Genomic DNA, 25,892 nt, shown 5'->3' with positions numbered 1-25,892 from the left:
AAAGGAAATCGTTTTCAAAAATGTAAATTATTTGGCTAAAATGGAGTCTATGGGATTGGCCTTCCCGTAATTCTGAGCTTTCTGGATAATAAATTTTCAGATAACGGATTTCGTACATGAATAAGGAGAATTAGCTCCTTGACATCCAAACATTTCTTACAAGTTGCCAACCATTTTCTCTATTTCTAGAGGTGAGATTTGGTATTTTTTTCCCATTTTTTTGTGTTATTCTGCTGCAGACAAAGAAATAGATGTGTATAAACCAATAACATTGTTTTTTTTTTGTGGCAGAGCTTGTGCATCCATTGAAAAAAATATTTTTGGGCACTAAAAAAAATGCCTTTAAGTTTGTAATTACCCATGCGTGCAGTTTAGTGCAGAATTGATTAATGAAGACCACATTTAGAAGTATATGAGATGAATGAGTGTCTTTATTTGAAATGTAATTGGCACTGAAACCAGTAAAGCAAACATGCAGAGAATGTTTAAAAATACAGGTGGAGGATGAATATAATTTAATTTGTGAGATCTTTATCCGATGACTTAAAGGGGTTGTTCACCTTCCAACACATTTTTCAGGTCAGTTGTCTTCACTGGAAATAAAGAATTTTTTCCAATTACTTTATATTTTCTATTTGTGACCGTTTTTCTAATATTAAAGTTTTTCTTATGCCCTTTTGAAGCAGCTCGGGGCAGGGGTCGCCGACTCGGTATACTTTTCTAAATTGAAACATTAGTTGATACATTTCTTATCTTTGGCCGTGCTGAGCAGAATTCCTGAGTTTCATTAAAGGCAGTTCAGGATCTGCTCTTGAATCACTAAACTGCCAGACTGAAACACCAATAAGGCAGGAACATTAAACGATAAACTTCAATTTTGGGGGGGGGGGGGAAGAGTAGAAAATGGAAAGCCATTGAAAAAAGTATTTATTTTTACAATCTGATAACAACTGAACTAACAAAAATGTTTGGAAAATGAACAACCACATTGAAATTGAATTTGGTGCAAATCATCAGTCGCTCTTCTTGGAGCCCGTCTTGTCCTTGGCGTTCTTGTCCAGAATGGTGGTGGGGCTGGCAGTTCGCTTCTGAGAGTGCATGTACTCCACAAATGTTAAAAAGCCATCTTTGTCCAAATCATCTTCCTGCAGAACTTCATCTGTCATAGCTGTATAATATAGGCACAAATTGGTCATGTTTATACTGTATTCTGTATACAATAAGCTGCATGCTGAACATCTCTATGCCCTACTTTATAAACCATACATTGCCCTGATTCCCTTTGTTATATATATATATATATGAAAATATTTTTTATTTTCTTGCATGGGAAATTTATTGTGCTATTTTGGCATGTTCATCTCGCACCTTATTCAAAAATCTCAATGAGAGGAGTCCGTTGCTACTGCACCAGAAGGGAACCTTCTCATTGAGAACTAAACATTAAGGGGCACATTTACTAAGCTCGAGTGAAGGATTCGAAGTAAAAAAACGTAGAATTTCAAAGTTTTCTTTTGGGTACTTCGACCATCGAATAGGCTACTACGACCTTCGACTATGACTTCAACTTCGATTCGAGAGATTCGAACTAAAAATCGTTCGACTATTTGACCATTCGATAGTCGAAGTACTGTCTCTTTAAAAAAAACTTTGACTACCTACTTCTCCACTTTAAACCTACCAAGCTTCAATGTTAGCCTGTGGGGACCTTCCCCATAAGTTTTCTAAGCTTTTTTTGATCGAAGGAAAATCATTCGATCGATGGATTAAAATCCTTCGAATCGTTCGCAGTATTTACGGTAAATCCTTAGACTTCGATATTCGAAGTTGAAGGATTTTACTTAGAGGGTTGAATATCAAGGGTTAATTAACCCTCGCTATTCGACCCTTAGTAAATGTGCCCCTTAATGTAAAGGAGTGGTTCACCTTTAAGCTAACTTTTAATATGTTATAGAATGCCTAATTCTAAGCAACTTTTCAATTGGTCTTCGTTTTTTCTTTTTTTTTTATAGTTTTTGAATTATTTGCATTCTTCTTCTTAAGGTGGCCATACACGGATAGATCCGCTCGTTTGGCGATGTCGCCAAACGAGCGGATCTCCCTCCGATATGCCCACCTTGCCCACCTTGGGCAATATCGGGCTGATCCGATTGTGGGCCCTAGGGCCCAACGATCGGATCCTAGCGTTCGCCAAACGGGCGGTCGGATCGCGGGACCGCATCAACGAACAGATGCGGCCGCGATCCGACGGGATTTTTAATCCCATCCGATCGAGATCTGGCCGACTTTCGGCCAGATCTCAATCGGGGAAGCCCGTCGGGGGCCCCCATACACGGGCCAATAAGCTGCCGACACGGTCTGTCGGCAGCTTTTATCGGCCCGTGTATGGCCACCTTTACTCTTGCCACTGACCCCATCTAAAAAACAAATGCTCTATGTGGCTACACATTTATCATTATTGCTACTTTTTATTACTCATCTTTCAATTCAGGCCCTCTCCTATTCATATTCCTGTCTCTTATTCAAATCATACTAAAATGTAATTTAAATTTGAACAATCCCCTTTAAGCCTGGGATATTTGCTTAGGAAAATGTGGAGTGTACCAGTATCACTGCTATGCAAGGTGTATTTCCCCTTTAAGGACAAGAAAGGCCCCAGTGATAGGCTCATCATGCCTAAACATGTAGCATATATATAGCTTCTAACATTAAGCATAAAATGAATATTTAATCATTGAATCAAAGGTGTTGTTTATACATTATCTCCTGAGAAGTAAGATCTCTGCAGAGCTGTATTCTAGAGAGAGAGGAAGAGAGAGCTGCCTTCACATCACAGTTCCCTTGGATTATTATGGCCCCTCTGCTTTTGATCTCCTGTATAAATTAAAGCTGCGGTTGGATTTGACAGATTACTTTGAACTTCATTCACAGCTCTTGTTCCCAATGAAATATTCACAGCAGAGTTAACTTTTCATGCAAATTCCCCTGCCTCAAGAGTTAAGAGTTATTAACAGTTCAACCTTACCTTTATTCAAATTACCAATATTTTTAGATTGTAAGCTCTTTTGGGCAAGACCCTCTTTACCTCTTATCAGTTTTTAGTTGTTTTTTTGTATGCAATTTTCATGTTCACTGTATACACCCAATTTATTGGGCAGTGCTGCAGAATATGTTAGCACTTTATAAATGATGTTAACATTTGAATGGTTATGCAAAATTTACATTAAGTTCTATTTTATTATAACTGCATCTTTATTGTATGTTTGTTAGGGCATTGACACTGTGCTATTTTGTCATGGCTTCCAAATGCTAAGAATTGTCTCTGCTAAACAATTGAATTGGGTAATTGCTGAAAAATACCGTTTGCATTCATATTTTTCCAAAACTTGAGTGTTAAGCAGAGACATCTATGGCAAGGTATTTTCTGGCATTTAATAGCCACGACAAAATGCTGAATGACAAATAGCTTCATGTGTCATTGTGTCAAATATTAAGACGTTTGTTAAGGTGTGATAGACAGTGGTAATGACCTACGCCATAAAATACGCCAGAAATATATATATATTAATGCCTATTATTGCATTCATGTTACATAAATTGTCTCGCTTATACATGTATTTTATTAAATTTATTAAAGGAGATCTAGCCCCTAAAAATGAATATGGCTAAAAATGTCATATTTTATATACTGATCTTATTGCACCAGCCTAAAGTTTCAGCTTCTCAATAGCAGCAATGATCCAGGACTTCAAACTTGTCACAGGGGGTCACCATCTTGGAAAGTGTCTGTGACACTCACAGACACTCTGAGCAGCTGTTGAGAAACTAAGCTTTAGGGTAGAACTAGACGAGCATTTGGACGCGATTCTGCTGGATGCAACGCGCTGTGCCAAAACGCAGGCGTCAAGTTGGATGCAACGGAAAACAAGGTAAGCAATAGCAATGTTGGATGGTGTTGCAGTATTCGTCCGACGCAAGACGACTGTCGGATACAGACGCAGTGTTTACATCCGACAAACGTGTCGCGTTGGACGAACGCTGCGACACCATTCGACACTTGTCGCCTGCGTTTTGACACATCGCATCCAGCAGAATTGCGTCCAAAACGCTTGTCTAGTTCTACCCTTAGGATCACAAATTGTCCAGCAGAAAATGATGTTTATATGTCATATAAACTAATGCTACAGGGCTGATTATTAAATTCTGATAGTTGCACTGGTTTCCCTGCTGCCATGAAGTAGTTATCTGTATTAATTACTAATCAGCCTTATATTGTGACATTTCTATCATATATGTACTGTATATTGTGAGTGGATCCCTAAGCTCAGTAAGTGACAGCAGCACAGAGCATGTGCAGTGAATCAGCAGAAAAGAAGATGGGGAGCTACTGGGGCATCTTTGGAGACACAGATCTTTACTGCTAAAGGGCTGTGGTTGGCTTGGGCTTGTACAGAAGCACAAAACATAATGTACAACATTTCTAACTACTTCTTTGTTTAAGCTTTAGTTCTCCTTTAATAATAAATTCCTAAATTGCTAATAAATACCAATTTATATAAACTATTCATTAGTGTGCCCATTGGCAGTGGTGCCAAAAAATCCCACCAGATTTATAGCAGATTATGCATTAAAATAAATGAGAGCCAAAAATCTGAGTGTTAATTTTATCGTAAGAATATTCGCAGCAATAATGTGAGATTATAGACAATTTTACGAACTGTAGTAAACAGATGCCAAAGACATTAAAGGGAAAAGGTATGGTTAATGCACAGAGCTCTGACTAACTTGACAAGGGCTGTGTAAATATTGAGAAATCAATAATCCATAATGGTCAGTCTGTAGGGAGTGTTAAGTAGTCTTTAGTTTGAAGAAAGTATCTGATTGGTTGTTATTAGTGATGGGCTAATCTTTGGCGAGAAATTTGGGAAACACATTGAAGTCAACGGGTGTCAAAATAATTTTGACACGCGTAAATTTTGACGCAATTTTTATACATGAGACTATTTGGTCCAAATGCATTAAAGTCAATGGCTGTCTGAATAATTTTGGCGTGCGGCAATTTTTATCGGCGAATTGTCGCTGCAGTTTTGCGAACTAATTCGCTTGCGGCGAAATGTGGAAATTCACCTCGAATTCGTGTCTACTGAATTTATTCACCCATCGCTAGTTGTTATGGGTTACCTAATCTGGATAAAAACTTTTAGTTTAGTTATATTGTCCCTATAGATGTTTCCCTACAGGTATGAGATCTATTATCCGGAAACCCGTTTTCCAGAAAGCTCCGAATTATGGAAAGGCCATCTCCCATAGACTCCATTTTATCCAAATAATCCACATTTTAAAAAATGATTTCCTTTTTGCTGTAATAATAAAACAGTACCTTGTACTTGATCCCAACTAAGATATAATTAATCCTTATTGGAGGCAAAACCAGTTTATTGGGTTCATTTAATGTTTCAATTATTTTCCAGTAGACTTGATTCTAGGTATGAAGATCCAAATTATGGAAAGATTCAAAATCTGGAAATCACCAGGTCCTGAGCATTCTGGATAACAGGTCCCATACCTGTACTGGCGGAGAATACTCTAATACGGGCAAATATGTCCCATCTATGGCATCTGCATAACATTGCTCAATCACAGTGGATTCTGGTTTAAATAATTGCCTTTTCAGGCTGAAATGATCCTCCCTGTTGGCAGTGACAGGTGGAAATTATAGATGTCAGCTACACAGACACTGGCTGATAAATTGGGCTTTTGTCTAAAACATGTTTTCTCTCCTCATTAATGGTTCATTTGTAGGACTCACAGCTTCTAGGACCTGTATGTGGGGAAAAATACAGCAATGGATTTCGCTTAGTGGTACGGAACAAAAATATTCTTCTTTATATCAGAGATCATCAGCAATGTGACCACATTTTAGGAGACGAGGGGCCCAGATGGAGTTCAAGGACTAGTAACCTGTGGCTTCAGATGTTTTCATTTACCAGAGAACGAAATGCAGCCCAGTTCATATTAATAGTTGCTTGGTTTCATGTTGTACTTGTTACTGACCTATATAGTGTTTCATTTTATCCTCCTTGCTAAATGCGTCCCCAAGATAATGCTCAAGGGAGTCCTGTAGCGCAGCCATTATCTCCAGCCCATCCAGGAGTTTGTTGTGGTCAAAGTCATGCACACTGCAAAACAAAACATGCTCATTTGCCCCAATTCCACATCACTGAACCCCAATATACCGGATATTTGTATGTTATTTCACATCAGTAGACAAGGGGTCCTATTATAATATGGGGGTGCAACTGGAGGTGCTAAAAGTGTTAGAAATACCATATACAAAGCACTTGCTCCTAGTTGCAACTATTCCCTAACACCTATTACTTGTAACTGGTAATCTCATCACTCACCAAGATAAGTGTTCCAATTGCACACTCCCATTTCCAGGGTTCCAGTTGCACTTTTTATTTTTATCACATCTATTAAACTGAGTACATTTGGACATTGTGTATGATAATTGCAATACCCTGCAGCATAGCCCAATAATCACACCAATGCAACATACAAAATACAGGTATGGGACCTGTTATTCTGAATGCTCTGGACCTGATAAGGTGTGTTTCCGTAATTTGGATCTCCATACCTTAAGTCTACTTAAAAATAATTTAAACATTAAATTGTATAGCATTGTTTTGCTTCCAATAAGAATTAATGATATCTTAGTTGGGATCAAGTACAAGGCACTGTTTTATTATTACAGAGAAAAAGGAAATCATTTTTAAACATTGCAATTGGAATTATTTATTTAAAATTGGGTCTATTGGAGAGGGCCTTCCTTTAATTTGGAGCTTTCTGCATAACAGGTTTCCAGATAACAGATTTCATAACGGTATTTATAACCCAGCTTAAGTCTAGCAGCAAGAGGGACATTTTAGGGCAGATTTATCAAAGGTCGAGGTGAATTTTCAAATGAAAAAAATGTAAATTTATTTTTGTGTACCTCGACTAGGGAATACTCCAAATTAGATTCGAATTTGCAAAAAATTAAAACATTTAAATTTCGAAATTTATCATGTACTGTCTCTTTAAAAATTTGAATTCGACCATTCGCCATCTAAAACCTGCCGAATTGCTGTTTTAGCCTATGGGGGACCTCCTAGAACCTAATTGGAGTCAATTGGTGGACTTTGAAAAATCTAAGTTTTTTATGGGGAAAACTTTGAATCTAATTTGATCGAATGCGCTATTCCTTCGATTCGTATAATTCGAAGTCAGCCAAATATGGACCAATTCAGTCAAAAACTGACCTATTCGACCAAAAAAAACTTCGACTTAATTTCGGTTGTTTTTTTTTTTTAATTTGAATTCAGTTTTTTCAATTCGAAATTGGACCCTTGATAAATATGCCCCTTTGTGTTGGTTCATGGTATGGGCAATAAGATTCTCAGGGAATCTGCTTTGTGGACAGAATCATGGTAAATTACATTGACTGTTAGCACTTTGCATTTAGCCCTACTGAATAAACAAGGTCATGAGTTATCTGTCTTTATATATTTATATCATGGGAGCTCTGACCATTGTCTTCTACTTTATAAGTCAAGTCTTAATAATTACACAACAATAATAATTACACAATGGACTAAAACTTCCAGCAGTAATAACTCATAAAGAGTTTAAAATGTACTGGGAATTGTATTCCACAGGTAGATTCCTAAGATTTTCTAGGGCCAGTTTCCCCTTTATTGCATGAGACTCTTCCAGAGAGAATCCTGCCGGCTCAGTGTACTTCCAACTCCCTCATGTTTGTTGCTACGATGAGAGTGAAACATAATTCTGAACTGCACTTAAAGGAACAGTAACGCCAAAAAATTATATTGTTTTAAAGGAGTGACAATATAATGTAGTGTTGCCCTGCACTGGATAAACTGGTGTGTTTGTTTCAGAAACACAACTATCGTTTATATAAACAAACCGCTTTGCTGCCATGGGGGCAGCCATCAAGCACAGGATACACAGTAGATTACAGTTCTGATTAATCCCATTGTATACTACAGAGTTTATCTGTTATCTGCTGTGTATCCTTTGCCTTTTTTCATTTTCAGTTTTAAATGGCTGCCCCCATTGCTACACAGCAGCTTGTTTATATAAACTATAGTAGTGTTTCTGAAGCAAACAGATCAGTTTTACCAGTGCAGGGCAACACTGCATTATATTTTCATTCCTTAAATACACTATAATGTTTTGGTGTTTCTGTTCCTTTAACACCTAAATATCTGCAAGTCCAAATGTCATATTTCTATGTTACATAACAACATGAGTAGGTGAAAAATATGTTCGGACTGTTCTGGCGGATGCCGGGCAAAAACCTGGTGGGCCCCAGCCTTTGTGGGCCCAGACCCCCTCCGCTTCTGACCTCCGGCCCAATCCGGGAACCGACCCTGAGCATTTTACTAATGATCCGACTTACGTGAAGTAATAGAACTCCAGTTCATCTTCAGAGACGTTATCCAAGTTTATATCCCCAATCTCATGCTTCAGTTCATCCTCAAGGTGGCTACAGAGTAAAGCACAAGGGTATGGATATTACTCATCCTGCAGATAAACATGCTATATACAGCTGAGCTATGAGTAATGAGCACTGTGCCAGTCTGTCTGCCCGTGCCATGGAACAGCTCAGTGCTCGTACCTGATGTATTTAACCAGAAACACTGCAACAGACACAATTACTGACAAAATAGGGAACAGGGTAAATGTGAAATCTTCTTATTATGAAACATGCGGATAAAAAAGATGAACCCCAAATGGTTTGCTACATAAATATGATCATACAAGTTAAAAACTGAAGGTAGTACATTTTTTAGACATTTTGGATCCAAAAAATAATCACCTCCAGCACCGCCCCTTTCCCTCACTTCCTCTCCTGTATATCTAGCAGAGTCAAGAGAGTCGCTGACTCTTTCTCATTAGCATAACCTGGTGATGTCAGTGAGTGACAAGCATTCCACATTCCTCACCTATGAGTCTCTGCTCCCAGGAACAGCAACACCCAAAACAATAACATGTTTAAACGTAACTAAGATATAATGTATCTGTTGCCCTGCACTGGTAAAACTAGTGTTTTGTATAGTTTACTATAGTTATATGGTAGTATATATATAATCTGCTGTGCAGCCAATTAAATAGCAAATAAACTCTGTAGAATATAACGGTGTTCTACAGATCTTATTTGTTGTTTAACCGGTGTCCTATTTCAATTGCCTCCAAGCTATGTATAGGGAAGAAGCACACCAACTTAAACTGGCATAAGCCTTTGTCACATGTTATTGAAGAAGTTGCAGCACAAGCTTTCGGGGACCAAACCCTTCCTCAGGTGCTACAACTTCTGCAATAAAATGTGACAAAGGTTTATGCCAGCAGTATAAGTCAGTGTGCTTCTTCCCTATACATAGCCTGGATGCCATTTGAGTATGGCACACACAGGCAGAGCAGGGCAGGCAGAGTATGGCACACACAAGCAGGGTAAAGCACTCCTACAGTCTGTATGAAATGTAAACTGGTGAACAATGCATATGATTACAGTCTGAATCTGAAGTGTGACCAATACAGGCCTTACTGGTGTGAACAAGGAAGGATCTTACAGGTGTGAAAAATACCAGTCCTTACAGCATGAATCTGAAATGTTTACAATGCAGGGGCCAGTTATTCTCAGTACTGATACCTTTTAAAGTATACTCATACTGCCTGTATCCTTGCCTGGAGGTAGTTATTCAGAGACATCTGGATTGAGCTAAATAAATCACAGCAAGGGCCATCTTTTAATGTCCTATAAAAACTGTACATAGCCCTCCAGCTAACACAGAGCAACACTTACAGAAGCTCCAGCCAAGGGTGCTCACAATCCCCAAACTATCATGTCATTAACCCATTGACTAATTCACTGTCATTGTCCCAACCCTAAACGTCATTACCTCTCGCCTGTCATTCATACTGCCCCCATGATGTTACTGCCCAGACTGAAGAAGACAAAAGATTGAAGTCTTAGCTACAACTACAAAAGAAAAGTATTTTTGGGAAAACCCAGGCCTCTAGGTTACTCCACTGCTTCTATATGGCAGGTGCAAAATGAGGGGGTTATTTCTGTTGCTGTTCTGCTTATTACTGGCTGTCTCCAATCCAGTGGCGTAACTAGTTGTTACTGGGCCCCATAGCAAATTCAATTTAGGGCCCCAAAATATTTATAAGTTGGCCTATTTTACCAAGATATATTAAAATTGCTAATTAATTAGGGTCTCACTGGGCCCCCTACACTCCTGGGCCCCCCTGCAACTGCAGGGTCTGCTTCCTCTAGTTACGCCCCTGCTCCAATCACCATATTACAAGGATTTTTAGGCGATGCTTTCCTTTTCAATGTTATCCACTCTCACTTGCATGAAGGCCAGGGCTAATGAATCACATCCAAGATATTATTATGGAAGGAGTCGTACTCTTGGCACATGTTGTGCTTGCTATATTGTGCTTGCTATATTGTGCTTGCTATATTGTTCTTCGGTATGTAGAGGAATGTGCTCAAAGGTTACACGTGCTTTACAGGCAGCTCAAATTCTGTTAAAAACCTTAGGTGTGTGGAGCCAGTCAGTCCCAGATAAGCAAGAAATGAAGGCCGTTCATATAACAATCACATTATTTTGTAATGTAGCCGGAAGAAAAGATTAGAAATGTTCTGTTTAAATGTTATTATTGTTTTTTATATTAAACAAACAGGATTTCAAACCAAAGATCAAAGTAGAGATGTTCTGTACTTCTCAGCAATTCAATGCCATGTATTGCAGGGCAGGAATGTAATATGTAAAAGCATTTTATATGCATTTAAATATAATGTACTGACAAAACACTCCTATAGTTTAGATGAATAAGCTGCTGTGTATTCATGGGGACAGACAATCATTCAGGAATAAAGACTCGATTGGTTGCTACTGGCAACTGCCCTTGTGCTAGTTAGCACCTATATTGGAAAATCAGCCCTTTTGTTTCAGTGGACATGGTGAGAAAAGAGAAAGAGCCAAATCTCAATATATTGAGCTGTAAAATACATTGAAAGTAGAGATGCTTTAATGCTATTCAAATTAATACAATTGAAGGCAGCTGGGGAGAAAGGATTTAGTATGTACAGATATCTTGTACCACAGGGCTAAATGTGTGCATCCCTTTAACCTTTGCCATGGATACAGGCTATGTCTTATTAATGGGAGTAATACATTCTCTCACCAGCACTCCAATTGCCCAAATCTGCCCACATGCCATTGGAGCAATATATTGAATTATAAATTCAATCTGGCACTATGTGTGGCAGAAAAACTTCCAGCATTAAGGTGGTCATACGTGGGCCAATAAAAGCTAACGCATCCATCAGTATTCCCAGTACCCACAAGAATAAATGTGTTTCCTTGTTAATCAGGTAATCACTAGCACCAGGAAGGCAAACCTGAATGTAAAGTCTTTCGGGCTGCTCGCCGTCCCCTTTTAAAAAACCTTAGGTAGTACCCAGTAAATGTATAGCTTACCGGATCATTGTCCTGACCTGGGTGCAGCTTCCCCGAGTCCGTTGCTAAGAAAAATGGTATTATCGAAAACCACCAATTGTAGCAGCCGGATCTCCACAGAAACAGCCAACTTCAGCATTCAAGTTAAAAGTGTATATGTTTTATTAATGCATTCGATTTACAATCAAGCGTCCGAGGTCTGATGCTTTTCGTGTCTACGCACTTCCTCAGAAACCTTGACAGACAAAGCTAGCCGCTTATCGGGCAGTATACGGGGCCCTTCGTCAGGCTTCCGCCGAAAGTCAGCCAGACATCGATCAAGCAGGCTTAAAATTCCTGTCTGATTGAGGACCACATTGGTTCGTTGATGCAGTCCTCTATCCCACCAACAGCATTCCAGGCTTTGTGAGCCGATCATTGGGCCCTAGGGCCCACGATCAGATCAGCCCAATATCACCCACTCAATGTGGTATATCTGTGCAAGATCCATTTGTGTGGCAACCTCTGCAAATGATCTGCCCACGTATGGCCACCTTACGGATGAAATGGCATGGCATGGATTTCTTCAGAGAGGGATATGCACAAGGTAACTGCTGGGCAGGTGGGCAATGTGTGTAATGTATAAATTACTGCAACAACAGGTCAGATGCTATCTGCCATTTTGAGAATGGCAATTCCACCTGTACTCAGGACTGGACTGGGAGTCAAAATAGGCCCTGGCATTTCTATTACACAGAGGCCCAAACAGCCTCCACCAGCCCTCTTAATAGTCACTTTCTATGGCATCTTACAGCAGCCCCTCTGGCATTTGCCAGAACTCACAGATTTACAGTCCGGGCCTGCCTGTAATAATTGGTATAACTGATTACACCTTTTTTAGGATGGACAGAGGGATTGCTGGCACTGGTGAGGGTGTAGAATCCCTCTGGTTTGAGATTTTGATTGGGCAAAAGGTAACAAAAAGAATTATCATTGGTGTGTGTTATAAACCACCTTGTATAAGTGACGAGTATGAAGCCCAGCTACTCTTGCAGATACAAGCGGCTTCACAGCTGGGTCAAGTTGTGGCTATGGGTGACTTCAATTATCCAGACATTGACTGGGGTAATGGGGTTGCCAAGACAGAAAAAGCTAGTAGGTTTGTAAATATGCTGAATGATAACTTTTTATTCCAGCTCGTTCAAGAACCTACTAGGAATAACTCTCTTTTGGACCTTGTAATAACTAACAATACTGAACTCATCTCTAACTTTTGTGTGGGGGAGCATTTAGGGAATAGTGATCATAACATGGTCTCCTTTGAGATTCTAAATTCCAGACGTGCAAACTTTGACAGTATAAGGGCATCTCTGCAACATATTAAGTGGGAAATGCTTTTCACAGGGTTAAACACAGAACAAAAATGGGAAGTCTTTAAAATGCTGCTTAATAAATATATGTCAGTATATTCCCCTTGTTAGTAAGGAACGTCGTTGCAAAGCAAAACCTTTTAGGTTCAATAGAATTGTTGGTGTTGAGGTGGGTAAGAAAAAAAGTTTTTAAGGCTTTCAAGTTAGCTAGGACAGCCAAATCATTTATAAGATGGCCAATAAATCATGCAAAAAAAGCTATAAGGCAAGCTAAAATCAATATGGAAAAGGATATTGCAGCAAGCAGTAAAAAGAATCCAAAATAATTTTTTAAATATGTTAATAGTAAAAAATTAAGCAGGAAGGGGTGGGACCTTTAGTATCAGAGGGTGGTCAGCTGGTTGATGAGAACAAAAAAAAGCTGAGATTCTGAACTCATATTTTTCGTCTGTCTACACAAATGAGGAACCAGTTACTGAAGGTTTCCTTCTTAATAGTCCCAATTCTAGTAATACAACTAATGATGCATGGTTCACACATGAGGAAATTCAAAAGAGACTAGAACATGTTAAGATTAACAAAGGTCCGGGCCCAGATGGTATTCATCCCAGGTACTTAGCGAGCTTAGCTCTGTGATTGCCAAACCTCTTTACTTAATTTTCAGGATTCATTCAGGCCTGGCATAGTGCCGACAGACTGGTGAATTGCTAATGTGGTGCCTCTATTCAAAAAGGGATCCGGTTCTCAGCCTCAAAACTATAGGCCAGTTAGTCTGACGTCAGTGGTAGGAAAGCTTTTTGAAGGGTTAATAAAGGATAAGATACTGGACTTCATAGCAAATCATAATATTATGAGTTGGTGCCAGCAAGGTTTTATGCGTAATAGATCTTGCCAGACTAACTTAATTTCTTTTTATGAGAAGGTAAGTAGGGACCTCGATTCTGGGAGGGCAGTGAATGTGATTTACTTAGACTTTGCTAAAGCATTTGATACAGTGCCACACAGAAGGTTACTGGTTAAATTAAGGAATGTTGGCCTGGAACATAGTATTTGTACCTGGATAGAGAACTGGCTAAAAGATAGACTACAAAGAGTGGTGGTAAATGGAACATTTTCTAATTGGACCAGTGTTGTTAGTGGAGTACCTCAGGGCTCTGTACTAGGTCCCTTGCTTTTCAACTTGTTTATTAATGACCTGGAGGTGGGCATTGAAAGTACTGTTTCTATTTTTGCAGATGATACTAAATTGTGCAGAACTATAGGTTCCATGCAGGATGCTGCCACTGCAGAGTGATTTGTCTAAACTGGAAAACTGGGTAGCAAACTGGAAAATGAGGTTCAATGTTGATAAATGCAAGGTTATGCACTTTGGCAGAAATAATATAAACTGCGGCCCGCGGTCCATTTTGAATTGGCCCGCAGCCAGGGTCGGATTAGGCAGTTGGCTAGGGCCCGCCTGATTTAAGGGGCCCGGGGCAATGGATGGAAGACGCGATATCCTCCACTTCCAGACTGCTGCCAATCAGGGCCCGCCTATCTGAAGGTTGCCGGGCGGCCGGCTCAGGATGGAGAGAAACATCACCTGCCCCCAGCATCTTCCGGGTTCCGGGCCCCTGCGCACTTCGGAGGTAAAGTGAAGTGGTCTGCCGTATCTTCCGGGTTCATGCGCACATTGAGGTAAAGTCAAGTGGCCTGCCGCATGCGCGCATCTCTGGGCTTTCAGCTCTCTGTCTGACTGATACCCTTAGGTGGTGGGCCCTGCTGTCTTAAGTAAAACATGCCAGAACCCTCAAATTAAATTTCCATCTACCGAGGCAGTCTTAGAAGCTGGCCGTGCCTTGCAATAAACAAGGGAGGAGGGTAGCAATGTAAGGTTATTAATTGGTGGATGTTTCATTAAATATATGTGTATATATATATATATATATATATATATATATATATATATATATATATATATATATATATATTGGCAGTGTCTCTCACTCATATTCTTGTCTTTTAGGGTATTAGACAGCTTACGGTTATCTCTTTAATCTACAAATGACTAAAACTATGGCAGCATAGGTATTCCCTGTACTAAGCACAATTCAGCAGGAACAGCCCCTAAATTTGCTCATAGTCTGTACAGAGAGATACCATAAATTGCAGTGGCTTCACATTTCATTTTGCCTGGGATCCAGCATGTCAGGATGAATGGTCGGCCCCCACACAATTTCACCTCACCAAATCTGGCCCTCGTTGTAAAAAGTTTGGACACCCCTGATCTAGGGGTTTTGTAGATAAGTTTATAATTCGGGACAGTGTCATTCTGTGGCTACTAAAGCAAATAAAGTTCTGTCTTGCATAAAAAAGGGCATTAACTCAAGGGATGAAAACATAATTATGCCTCTTTATAGGTCCCTGGTAAGGCCTCATCTGGTGTATGCAGTTCAGTTTTGGACTCCAGTCCTTAAAGGGGACCTGTCACCCAAAAAAATTATTCAAAATCCTATTTTATCACATTAGTCAAGCAAAATGAACTTTAATTACACTATATAAATTATTTGAATCTTGTTTCCTTCAGTCTGGGAATTCAAAATGATAGCAAGCAGGCAGGAGCCATTTTGTGGACACTTTTTAAGGAAAGCCTTGTATCATCTCAGAATCTTTGTTTGTACACCAGAATGGGGGACCCGCTATCCATTTCCATGCACTGGCTAAACAATTAAATGTTAAAGAGAACTGGGGGAATGTGGGGAGAGCAGTGACATCTAGGAAGTGCTGAATGGAAAGTGAAAGTAATTGCCTGCCCCGCCTCTATGCCCATGGCATAGAGGAGGGGCAGACAATATTTGATTGACAGCTGAGATGTTTAAATGAGCTTACAACAGCTATGAATGCTTTAATAAAAAATAGAAATTGGATTTCATGTTTAATTTGAAAAGGACTTTCATTATACAGATTTTTGTGTCTGGGTGACAGGTCCACTTTAAGAGGGATATAAATGAGCTGGAGAGAGTGCAGAGACTAAGTGCAACTAAACTGGTTAGAGGGATGGAAGACTTAAATTATGAGGGTAGACTGTCAAAGTTGGGGTTGTTTTCTCTGGAAGATATGGGTATATAGAATTTATGTGAAAATAGGGAGGGGTGTGTGTATGGATGCTGGGTTTTCATTTGGAGGGGTTGAACTTGATGGACTTTGTAACTATTGGTTGTTCACCTTTAAATGAACTTTTAGTATGATGTAGAGAGTGATATTCTGAGACTATTTGCAATATAATCTGTTTCATTATTTGTTGTTTTCGAGTTATTTAGCCTTTTATTCAGCAGCTCTCCAGTTTGCAATTTCAATGAATAGGAGAGGCCTGAATAGATGAGTAATAAAAAGTATCAATAACAATACATTTGTAGCCTTACAAAGCATTTGTTTTTAGATTAGATTTAAACCATAAAAAAGGAAAAATGAAGGGAAATTGAAAAGTTGCTTCGAATTATCCATTCTATATCATTCTAAATGTTAACAAAGGTAAACCACCCCTTTAATATGATTTGATTGCAAGTTGTATATATCAGGCATTTGCAGGGTATTCCCTTCACCACAATGCTTTATGTATTCAAGCTACGAGAACTGTCCTGGCACCACAAGAAATGATTTGCTACCTTATGGGTGCCCTCTGTACTAGTGTTTGGTGGGCACCACAGTAATTGAGTAGGCCAGTATCAATCCAGCAAACAACAAGGGATTCCAAAAGGTGCAGGCTCCCAATTAAAATGCAATGAAATACACGAGACACACGAATACTATGAGAATTATATCCTTATAATTGGTGCTTAGTAATATAATTTCTGAATCTTGTGTATTATGATAAATAATGTACTAGGACTCGGCAATCGGCCTGGTATATGGTCATGAAACTCCCCAGTGACTTATAATATCCTTATAATTTACAATATGGCACGTTATTCTCTGTGTAATTGACAGGTCTAGTTGGGAGAATTCTCATTTGGGAATCCACATGCATCTGTATTGCACACACATGGAAAGATGATGCCCCCTTTAATACAAAACAATACTAACTGGGGGGCGTGGTTTGATGGCGGTCTAGGACGGACGTGTTTTGGCTGGGCTCCCGCTCTTCGCTGCTCTTGGGCCAGTATTCTATAAGATTTTACAAAGATGCGGAGAAATCAAAGAGCGACCTCCACTACAGCATCTCAGAAACCATCCTCAACAAAAAAAGATAAGGAAATCGGCCACTTTTTTACGAAAAACCCTCCGTCGCCTGCTGAGGACGAGACCTCTAAAATGGCGGACGCAGAGGCCTCTGATGGTGAACAGCCTAGCCACGCGGTAGAGGTACCTGCCCATCCTCCTACTACAGACACCGCCACTTTGTTAGCGCTGATTGCAGCACTTCCGCAAAAAGACGATCTTGTGGCCTTATTAACGGAAATTAAATCGAGCCAGCAGCGAGAGACACAAGTCCTCAAGTCGGAGATACATGGTGTTGCTGCTAAACTCCGGGATCTGGAAGACCGCCACACCGACCTTTCGCAGGCAGTCGCGTCAACCTCTTCCAGGCTGGATACACAAGCCCGACATATATTTAACATGCGGCGCATGTTGGAGGACGCGGAGAACCGCAGCCGACGCTGCAATATTCGCATACGGGGCATACCACCTGAAGTAAGTGCTGCAGATTTACGGCCTACTCTGACTGCTCTGTTTAATCATCTCCTGGGTCAGGAGAAAGAGACTGCCGTATTGATTGACAGGCTTCATAGAGTTACTGGCGGCCGTCCTAATACCTCCAGGGACGTTCTATGTGCCTTTCATAACTTTACCACGAAGGAAGCTATACTACGTAAGGCGAGGGAGGCTAAAATAGTACAGCTCGAAGGATCCACCATTGAGATCTATCAAGACCTGGCGTATTCCACGGTTCTCCAGCGACGCATGTTGCGTACTGTGGTGCAATCCCTGAGGGAACGGAACGTCCCCTATAAATGGGGCTTCCCTTTTGCTTTATTGGCACACAGTAATGGCAAGACACACTCCCTTCGTGATCCCTCTGATGCACCTGCTTTTTTTACGCTCGCTGGGCCTACCAAACATGGATATATTGGAATGGCGCAGATATGTATACCCAGACGAACCATCGGCTGCTCCTGGGCCCATCCACCAGCCTGCGGTTTCGCCTAATACCGACATAGCCTTGGCCTCTCCAGACCTGCCACTCGCTACCTGAGGATATGGTAAGGCGGTTTGTGGCGATTTACACTATGAGGCGAGCTCACCTGCCCCACCTTACATACTCCGTATGTACTATCTTGTCTGGCTCTCATGATGCTGGGTCATGGTTTCCTCAGTCTGCAGGCCTTATCTTTTGAGTTACTAAGTTTTGGTGTGGCTGTTACTTTAATAGACAAATTTTTTTTTTTTGTTTTTTTTTGTCTGCTGTCACTGAATACAGATGGCCTCTACTATGTGCAGATCGTTGTCTGCCTCCACTTTCTGAATCGCTGGGGATAGTTCTGTACGTCACCTTGCAATTATGCTGGAATTTTTGGTCGTCTTCCCAGCTGGACGATTAGAATCTCTCCACTATCTGCAAAGAACACTTTGGTTACGGCCAGATCCCTACAATACCTTGTTGTTAGAATTAGCTCACTGACTGTGTTTGATGCTTCGCTTTATTCTTTACTCCAGCGGGTCTCATGCTGCCTCTACCCAGCATCGTGACCTGATAGTTTATAATTGCAGTTAGAAGTTGTAACAACAGTTCTATGTCATTTACATTGCATTCTCCATGGCTTGACCTGTAAGGCTTGGCATACCTATAGGGACTCTATCTCCTTACTCCCTTCCATCCCAACTCTTTCCCCCCCCCTTTTTTTTTTTTTTTTTTTCCTTCTTTTCTTCTCTCTTTCCCTTTCCGCCCACGTCCCTGTCTCTTTAGGTTTTGTCCTTCCCTCGCTCTTTGGCTGCCGCCCCTTTTCCTGTGATCCATGACACCTTGACAATGGTCAGCTTTATCAACATGCCGCTATCATGTGTAAGTCAGACCCTCTCAATGCACTGTATTGTCACTATCATGTCTCCCTGCACGGGAATTAGCATTTTGGGTTTCTCTATCTTGCTTTGTTGATATTACCAGCTTCCTGGACTGTTGTATATATTATCTGCCTATATATTTCCTACTCCTTGTCCACCTTTTCTGTATCTTCTCCTCCTCCCCCCTCCCCCCTTTTTTTTTTTTTTTTTCCTCTCCTTTCCCTTCTCCCCTCTCTCTCTCTCTCTCTTCTCTCCTCCCTCTCCCCTCTCTTCTCTCCCCTACTGTTCTCATTTTTCCTCTCTCTCTTATCCCTACTGGCCTTGCTATGCACTTCAATATGGTGTTACTGTACTTACACAGTGTAACTATACTTTACTATACACAGCCTCTATTGTTCCTGCTTGTTATGTTTCGACAATTGTTCAGTTTTCTCTTGTTGAGTCCCTATATGACCTGGTACTTGAGTGCTGGCCGGGACACCGGAGGCGGGGGCCCTCCCTCTCGTATATTACAGACCCTCAGACTCACAACCAGACCCGCCCCCCTCACACGTCACCTGCCACCCTACAGGAGTAGTGCTTTGGGCCTACCTCTTGTAGCGACGTATTTCACTCCCCCTTCCCTCACCTTTCTCCCTCACTTCCCTATTCCTCTGCACGTCCATATTCTGTTATTCGCCACTCTTTAAGAGTTTTACTTCATGCCTGTCACTCTATCAAAGTCTCCAAAACGAATCAGCTCCTTTAAGATTGTTAGTATCAACGCCAATGGTTTAAATTCCCCGCAAAAGCGCATTTTGCTATCATCCGATCTCCAAAGGCAGAAAGCCAATGTTATTTTTATCCAGGAGACACATTTTAAAGAAGGTGCAGTGCCTCGGTGGAATAACAAACATTTCCCTGAACTCTACGCTAGTAGACCACAACCTACTAAAACACGTGGAGTTGCTATTGCTTTCTCCAGTAATTTTGGTTTTTCTGTGACGGACAGGAAAAGTGATGTAGCGGGAAGATACATATTTTTGAAAGGCATTTATATGGGACGTAATTATACTTTTGCCAATCTATACCTGCCTAATATTAATCAGGACCAGGAACTTATACGAATAACTGATGCTCTGACGTTGTTTGCGGAGGGCACCCTAGTGGTGGGAGGTGATTTTAATTTGCCACTAGAGCCTCAACTAGATTGCTCTACAGGCAAATCTAGGGTAACTTCCCGGCTTCTGGCGTGCTGCAGACAACGTCTTCATTCCCTTCAACTCACAGACCCATGGCGCATTCTGTATCCCACTGAAAGGGACTACTCTTTCTACTCCAACAGACACAACATTTATACGAGAATTGACTATATCTTTCTGTCCCATTCTGCTCTAGACACTGTCATAGCTAGTGATATTCTCACCAGAACCTGGTCAGACCATTCCATGATAACTTTGGCACTACGTACTCCCCTCCCCACATCCAAACAGGGTGTCTGGAGACTCAATGAATCCCTTTTGCAGGATGCAACGATACGGCAAGATTTACTGACACAGTTGTCTCATTATTTTGCTGAGAACCTCACCCCTGACGTTTCGCCCTTGACATGCTGGGAAGCCCACAAATGTGTGATCCGGGGACACCTTATTAAACATGGGGCCAGACTGAAAAAGGGCAGGGAAAAGACCAGACATGACCTCATCTCTAAGATACAGACACTAGAGAACAATCATAAAATAACACATTGCCCAGCTATTCTTACAGAACTAACTGAAGCTAGGAAAGCCCTATCTGGACATCTCAACTTTTTTACTCAGAAAGCGATCACTGTTTTTAGGCATAGATTGTACGAACATGGAGACAAATGTGGCCGTTTATTGGCTAGAGTCCTAAAGCATAAACAGGGTAAGAATTTTATCCCGGCTATTAAGAAAGCCACTGGTCTCATTGTACATACTCCAGAGCTGATAACCGAGGCTTTTGAGTTGTTCTATAAGAAACTATACCAGTTACCAGATAACTCTATGGAGGATGTGCCGGAATATGGTCGCTCCTTACAGGAGTTCTTGCTCTCTTCCAATATGAAACGCATATCCTCCATGGACGCAGATATTTTGGACGCCGATCTGACTTTGGCTGAGTTAGAGTTAGCTCTCCAACACACACCGACAGGAAAGGCACCCGGACCGGATGGCCTGACTACCCTGTACTATAAAACGTTTAAAGATTGTTTACTTCCCAAACTACTTATAGCTTTTCAGGATATCCAACACGATTCCCAATTTCACAAACAATCCCTAGAAGCGCATATTAGTCTCCTGTTGAAGCCTGGGAAACACCCAAACGATCCTGGTAGTTATAGGCCCATTTCGTTAATAAATGGGGATGTTAAACTCCTTGCGAAGATTCTAGCTAATCGGATCAATACCGTACTCCAAAAAATTGTAAACCCGGAACAGGTTGGCTTTGTAAAAGGCAGGGAAGGTAGAGATAACACCAATAAACTTATCAACATTCTACATTGGTCAAAAACTCACAATTTACCCTTGATGCTGTTATCCACAGATGCGGAAAAGGCCTTTGACCGTGTTAATTGGTCCTACATGTTTTCTTGCCTGGATTCGGCCCAAAGACATTGTCTTGGATACACTCTCTTTACAATAACCCCATTGCCAGAGTGCGAGTTAATGGTCAACTGTCCAATTTCATAGATATTCGCAATGGCACTAGGCAGGGCTGCCCCTTATCCCCGACTCTCTTTATCCTTGCTTTAGAGCCATTTCTTTGTCATGTTCGCTCGAGTCCTGATATAAATGGGGTCTCTATTAACAGCCAACATCACAAGACCGCAGCCTATGCTGATGATCTTCTTTTTTTCATTACGCAACCTATTGTCTCTATACCGGTTTTGAACCAGTTATTGACTCACTACGGCTATTTTAGTAACTTTAAGATCAACTTTTCCAAGTCTCTGGCACTAAATATCTCTTTATCTCCTAGAACGGTACAGGCCCTATCGCAAAATTTTCCTTATAAGTGGTCCCAGTCTCACATTACGTACCTGGGGCTTAAAATTACCAAGGACTATAACGACTGGATGCTAAGTAATCTCAAAGTGCTATTGACGGCTATTAATAGAGACCTTGACTCGTGGATTGACAAGCCTATTTCGTGGTTTGGCAGGATTAATGTTGTCAAAATGAATATTATTCCCCGCATTTTGTACATATTCCAATCTCTCCCCCTCCCGGTCTCGGAACAAATGTTAGACTCTTTGCAGTCAACTATCTCTAAATTTATATGGCAGAATAAGAAAAGTAGATTGAGTTACAACACTCTTATAAAACCCAAGAAACTGGGAGGGGTATCTCTCCCGGATTGCAGACTTTACTACTATGCAGCAGTTTTGGGTCGAATTGTAGACTGGTCTCATCATGCCGAATCCAAGTTATGGGTTGGGATAGAGCAGCAATCCACCTTTAGCTATTTACTGCACCTTCCATGGTTAGATGCCAGGTACCGCCGTATTCGCTATACTGACCACCCGCTCCTTCTTCACACTCTATTTATTTGGGATAAATGCAGACAGAAATTTAAATTAACTCAATTCCCGTCTCCACTTACACCGATAATTAATAATCCGGCCTTCCCAATAGGGCAACAATCAGCGTATTTCTCCCATTGGCTGGTGGAAGGCAACCTACAATTATTTCATTTTCTTGAAAAGGGAGAGTTCATTGACAAAGGTCGGTTTCAAAGGGTCAGGCCCTTTTCGAAGCTTGACCATCTGAAATTTGCACAAATCAAACATTTCTTTCATAGTTTAGGAGGTACCTCCATTTTGGGTAGGAAACAGACCGCATATGAACTTTTATGTTCGGCAGAGCTCCCTCCTCTCCATACAATTTCACAAATCTATAAAATGTTGTGCCTTCCACGCAATTCGAACAACCCTTCATTTGTTACCTCTTGGGCCGCAGATTTAGGTGTCCACTTTCCAGGGGGCCAGTTCACTGACGCTATGACCAAACTCCTTAAGAGTACTAGATGCTGTAGAATACAGGAGACCAACTATAAAATCATCTCACGGTGGTATTACACCCCCACCAGACTAAAACATATTTTTAAAAACACCAGTGACAGGTGTTGGAGATGCGGCACTGATGCGGGCTCCCTACTACACATTTTTTGGTCCTGTCCGCTTATTAAACCTTACTGGAAAGGGGTGAGACAAGCTATGCAGGAAATCTTACATTATGATATTCCAGATGACCCGGCATATATTTTATTATTTCATATGGATCAGCCGTTTGGTACCTTCACCTCGACAATAGAACCTCACCTGTTAAATGCAGCTAAAATGCTCATTCCATTACGTTGGAAACAAAACTTAGCTCCGACGTTACAGGATTGGTACTTGAAAGTTGACGAACTCCATAAATTCGAAGAACTCTCCCTTTTCATATCTGACTCGTATGATACTTATAGTGTGAGATGGCTTTGCTGGCTTTCATTTAAAGAGTCGGCGTATTACAAGCAAACCTCCTGAATGCTGGTTGGTTGCAGGGGACCCTGTTGTTCTGCCACCCCCCACTTTCCTGTTATGTTGGAGCTTATGTAACCTCCTTTTTTTTTTTTTGATTGTTTATTGGCTTATAACCTTGATTATTTGTACTGTCTTCTCCCCCCACCCTTTTTTGTTTTCTGTACCCCTGATTTTTCCTTTCTTTTTTTGAAAACTCAATAAACGTTCAATTGAGAAAAAAAAAAACAATACTAACTGAATAAAAGAAAGATGTGCAGGGATATTGTAAGCAAAGAAGAATGTTCTATGAAGTACAAGTGGATAGTAAGAAAGCATTGCTGGGAGTAACTTACTGATGGTCTGTGATGATAGTTTTATTGTGGAAGATGTCGGAAGGAAAGACGGGTACATGCGATGCCTTTGGGTCTTCAGGGATGCTGGTCACTGGATTCCAAATCATTAACAAAAATATCCCCAAGGACTGAAAATAAAAAGGTGTTTTCTCCATTATTTCTCTGTAGAGATCCAGCTGCTGCTTGTGCCTGGACTCGAGGGCTCTGCTGAGGTGGCCTGTCCAACAGATGTCCAGTTTCCCATAGAATCTCCCAGCACCTGACCAGTTCTATCCCAGTCCCACGAGATATAGCAGGGTCTATGCATTGCTGTAACAACTAATAAGCTCCTGGGCAGTACATGTACAGACGTATGGGATCCATTATCTGCAAATCCATTATCCAGAAGGCTCTATAATTCAGCAATGCCATTTTCCAGTTTAAAGAGACAATGCCCGATGCCAAAGGCTTTTTAAACATCCATAAGGCATGGGCCCCCTGTTATAGAAAGGTTGCTGTATTTCCAACAACAGATCCCATTCCTGTGTTGTGCATATTATTATATATAATTGTTATACAGGTATGGGATTCGTTATTCGGAATCCCATTATCCAGAAAGTCCTGAACTACGGAAAGGTCGTCTCCTATAGACTCCATTATAGTCAAATAATCCAAATTTTTAAACATGATTTCCTTTGTCTCTGTAATAATAAAACAGTACCTTGTACTTGATCCAAACTAAGATATAATTAATACTTATTGGAAGCAAAACCAGCCTGTTGGGTTTATTTAATGTTTACATGATTTTGCAGGCTTAAGGAATGAAGATCCAAATTATGGAAAGACCAGTTATACAGAAAACCCCAGGTCCGGATAATAGATCCCCTACTTGTATATAATTATGAATGTGTGTGTATGTGTGTATGTGTGTATATATATATATATATATATATATATATATATATATATATATATATATATATATATATATATATATATATATATATATATATATATATATATATATATATATATATATATATATATATATATATATATAGCAAGCATAGGATGACAGCACTCCAAGGATTTAACAAGCAGAGTATAGTGTCAAAAATAGAATAGGTTTATTAGATCCGACGTTTCAGTTCCTCACAGGAACTTTCTTCAGGGAATACCTTGTTAAATCCTTGGAGTGCTGTCATCCTATGCTTGCTACACATTCTTCACTTGGACTAGCACCCAGGTTATTTCCACTTCATGGTGTGCGGACTACACGCATTTTTGTATATATATATATATATATATATATATCTTTTGTACTGAGGGGGAAATAACAGTATTTATTTTATTGCTTACCAGCATTGTATGTAACAAGCGTATGCGCGTTGGTCATACAAATACAAGATCTATTATCCAGAATGCTTGGGACTTGGAGTTTACAGATAATTCTTCCCCCTCCCACAATTTGGATCTCCATGCCCTAAATTTGCTTACAATATAAAAAATTAATATTAAATAAACCCAATAGGGTAGCTTGTCACAATATGGATTACTGCAGATATGTTAGTAAGTAGAATATGAGATTTCTGCACAGGGTTTTCAGGAAATGCGGAAAACAACCTGGTGGGCCTCCAGCGACCCAGACCGGCTCCCTACGGCTGCCTGAAATGCTGCACCCAAACCTACCCCCACATGAAGAGATAAGAAGGTACACTGGTGGGGGGGGGGGTGTATGGTTGCAGCCCCAGACCCCCCAGACACTGATCCTGTATAAGGGATCCCATAACTAGGGATGCACTGAATTGACTATTTTAGGATTCACCCAAATCCCAAACCCTTTGCGAAAGATTCTGGCAAATACTGAACTGAATCAGAACCTAATTTGCATATGTAAATTAGAAAACAAGGGGGTGAGATAACCGCAAGGCTAAAAAATGACTGACTTCCTTGTATGTGACGAAAAGTCATGTGATTTTTTTGGATTCGGTTCAAGCCAAGCACTTGAATTTGACAGAATCCAAATCCTGCTGAAAAAGGCAGAATCTTGGCCAAATCCTGGATTTCGTGCATCCCTACACATAACACACATGAAGCTTAAATAAGCCCATGTCCTTCTATGATTTACAAT

At 40.5% G+C, this 25,892-nt stretch overlaps 1 protein-coding gene across 2 annotated transcripts; it reads right to left on the bottom strand.

Moving 5' to 3' along the window:
* Positions 1-910: 910 nt before the first annotated feature.
* LOC121393651 (multiple coagulation factor deficiency protein 2 homolog) lies at positions 911-24,050 on the bottom strand. Of its 2 annotated transcripts, none has more exons than XM_041562700.1 (4): positions 23,783-24,050; positions 8,462-8,548; positions 6,055-6,179; positions 911-1,168 (listed from the first exon to the last, which is right to left on the bottom strand). In XM_041562700.1, exons 1-4 carry the CDS (start codon positions 23,935-23,937, stop codon positions 1,014-1,016), a joined length of 522 nt encoding a protein of 173 aa, XP_041418634.1. In that variant the 5' UTR covers positions 23,938-24,050; the 3' UTR covers positions 911-1,013. The 2 variants fall into 2 exon arrangements, with proteins under 2 accessions (XP_041418634.1, XP_041418635.1); XM_041562701.1 differs by lacking the exon at positions 23,783-24,050 and adding an exon at positions 23,247-23,457.
* Between the last annotated feature and the right edge of the window lie 1,842 nt (positions 24,051-25,892).

This window comes from Xenopus laevis, chromosome 5L (assembly GCF_017654675.1).
Source record: "Xenopus laevis strain J_2021 chromosome 5L, Xenopus_laevis_v10.1, whole genome shotgun sequence".
In the NCBI taxonomy this organism is placed as follows: Eukaryota; Metazoa; Chordata; class Amphibia; order Anura; family Pipidae; genus Xenopus; species Xenopus laevis.
Note: the sequence above shows the minus strand (reverse complement) of the source record. Positions and strands in the feature narration are given on the sequence as shown.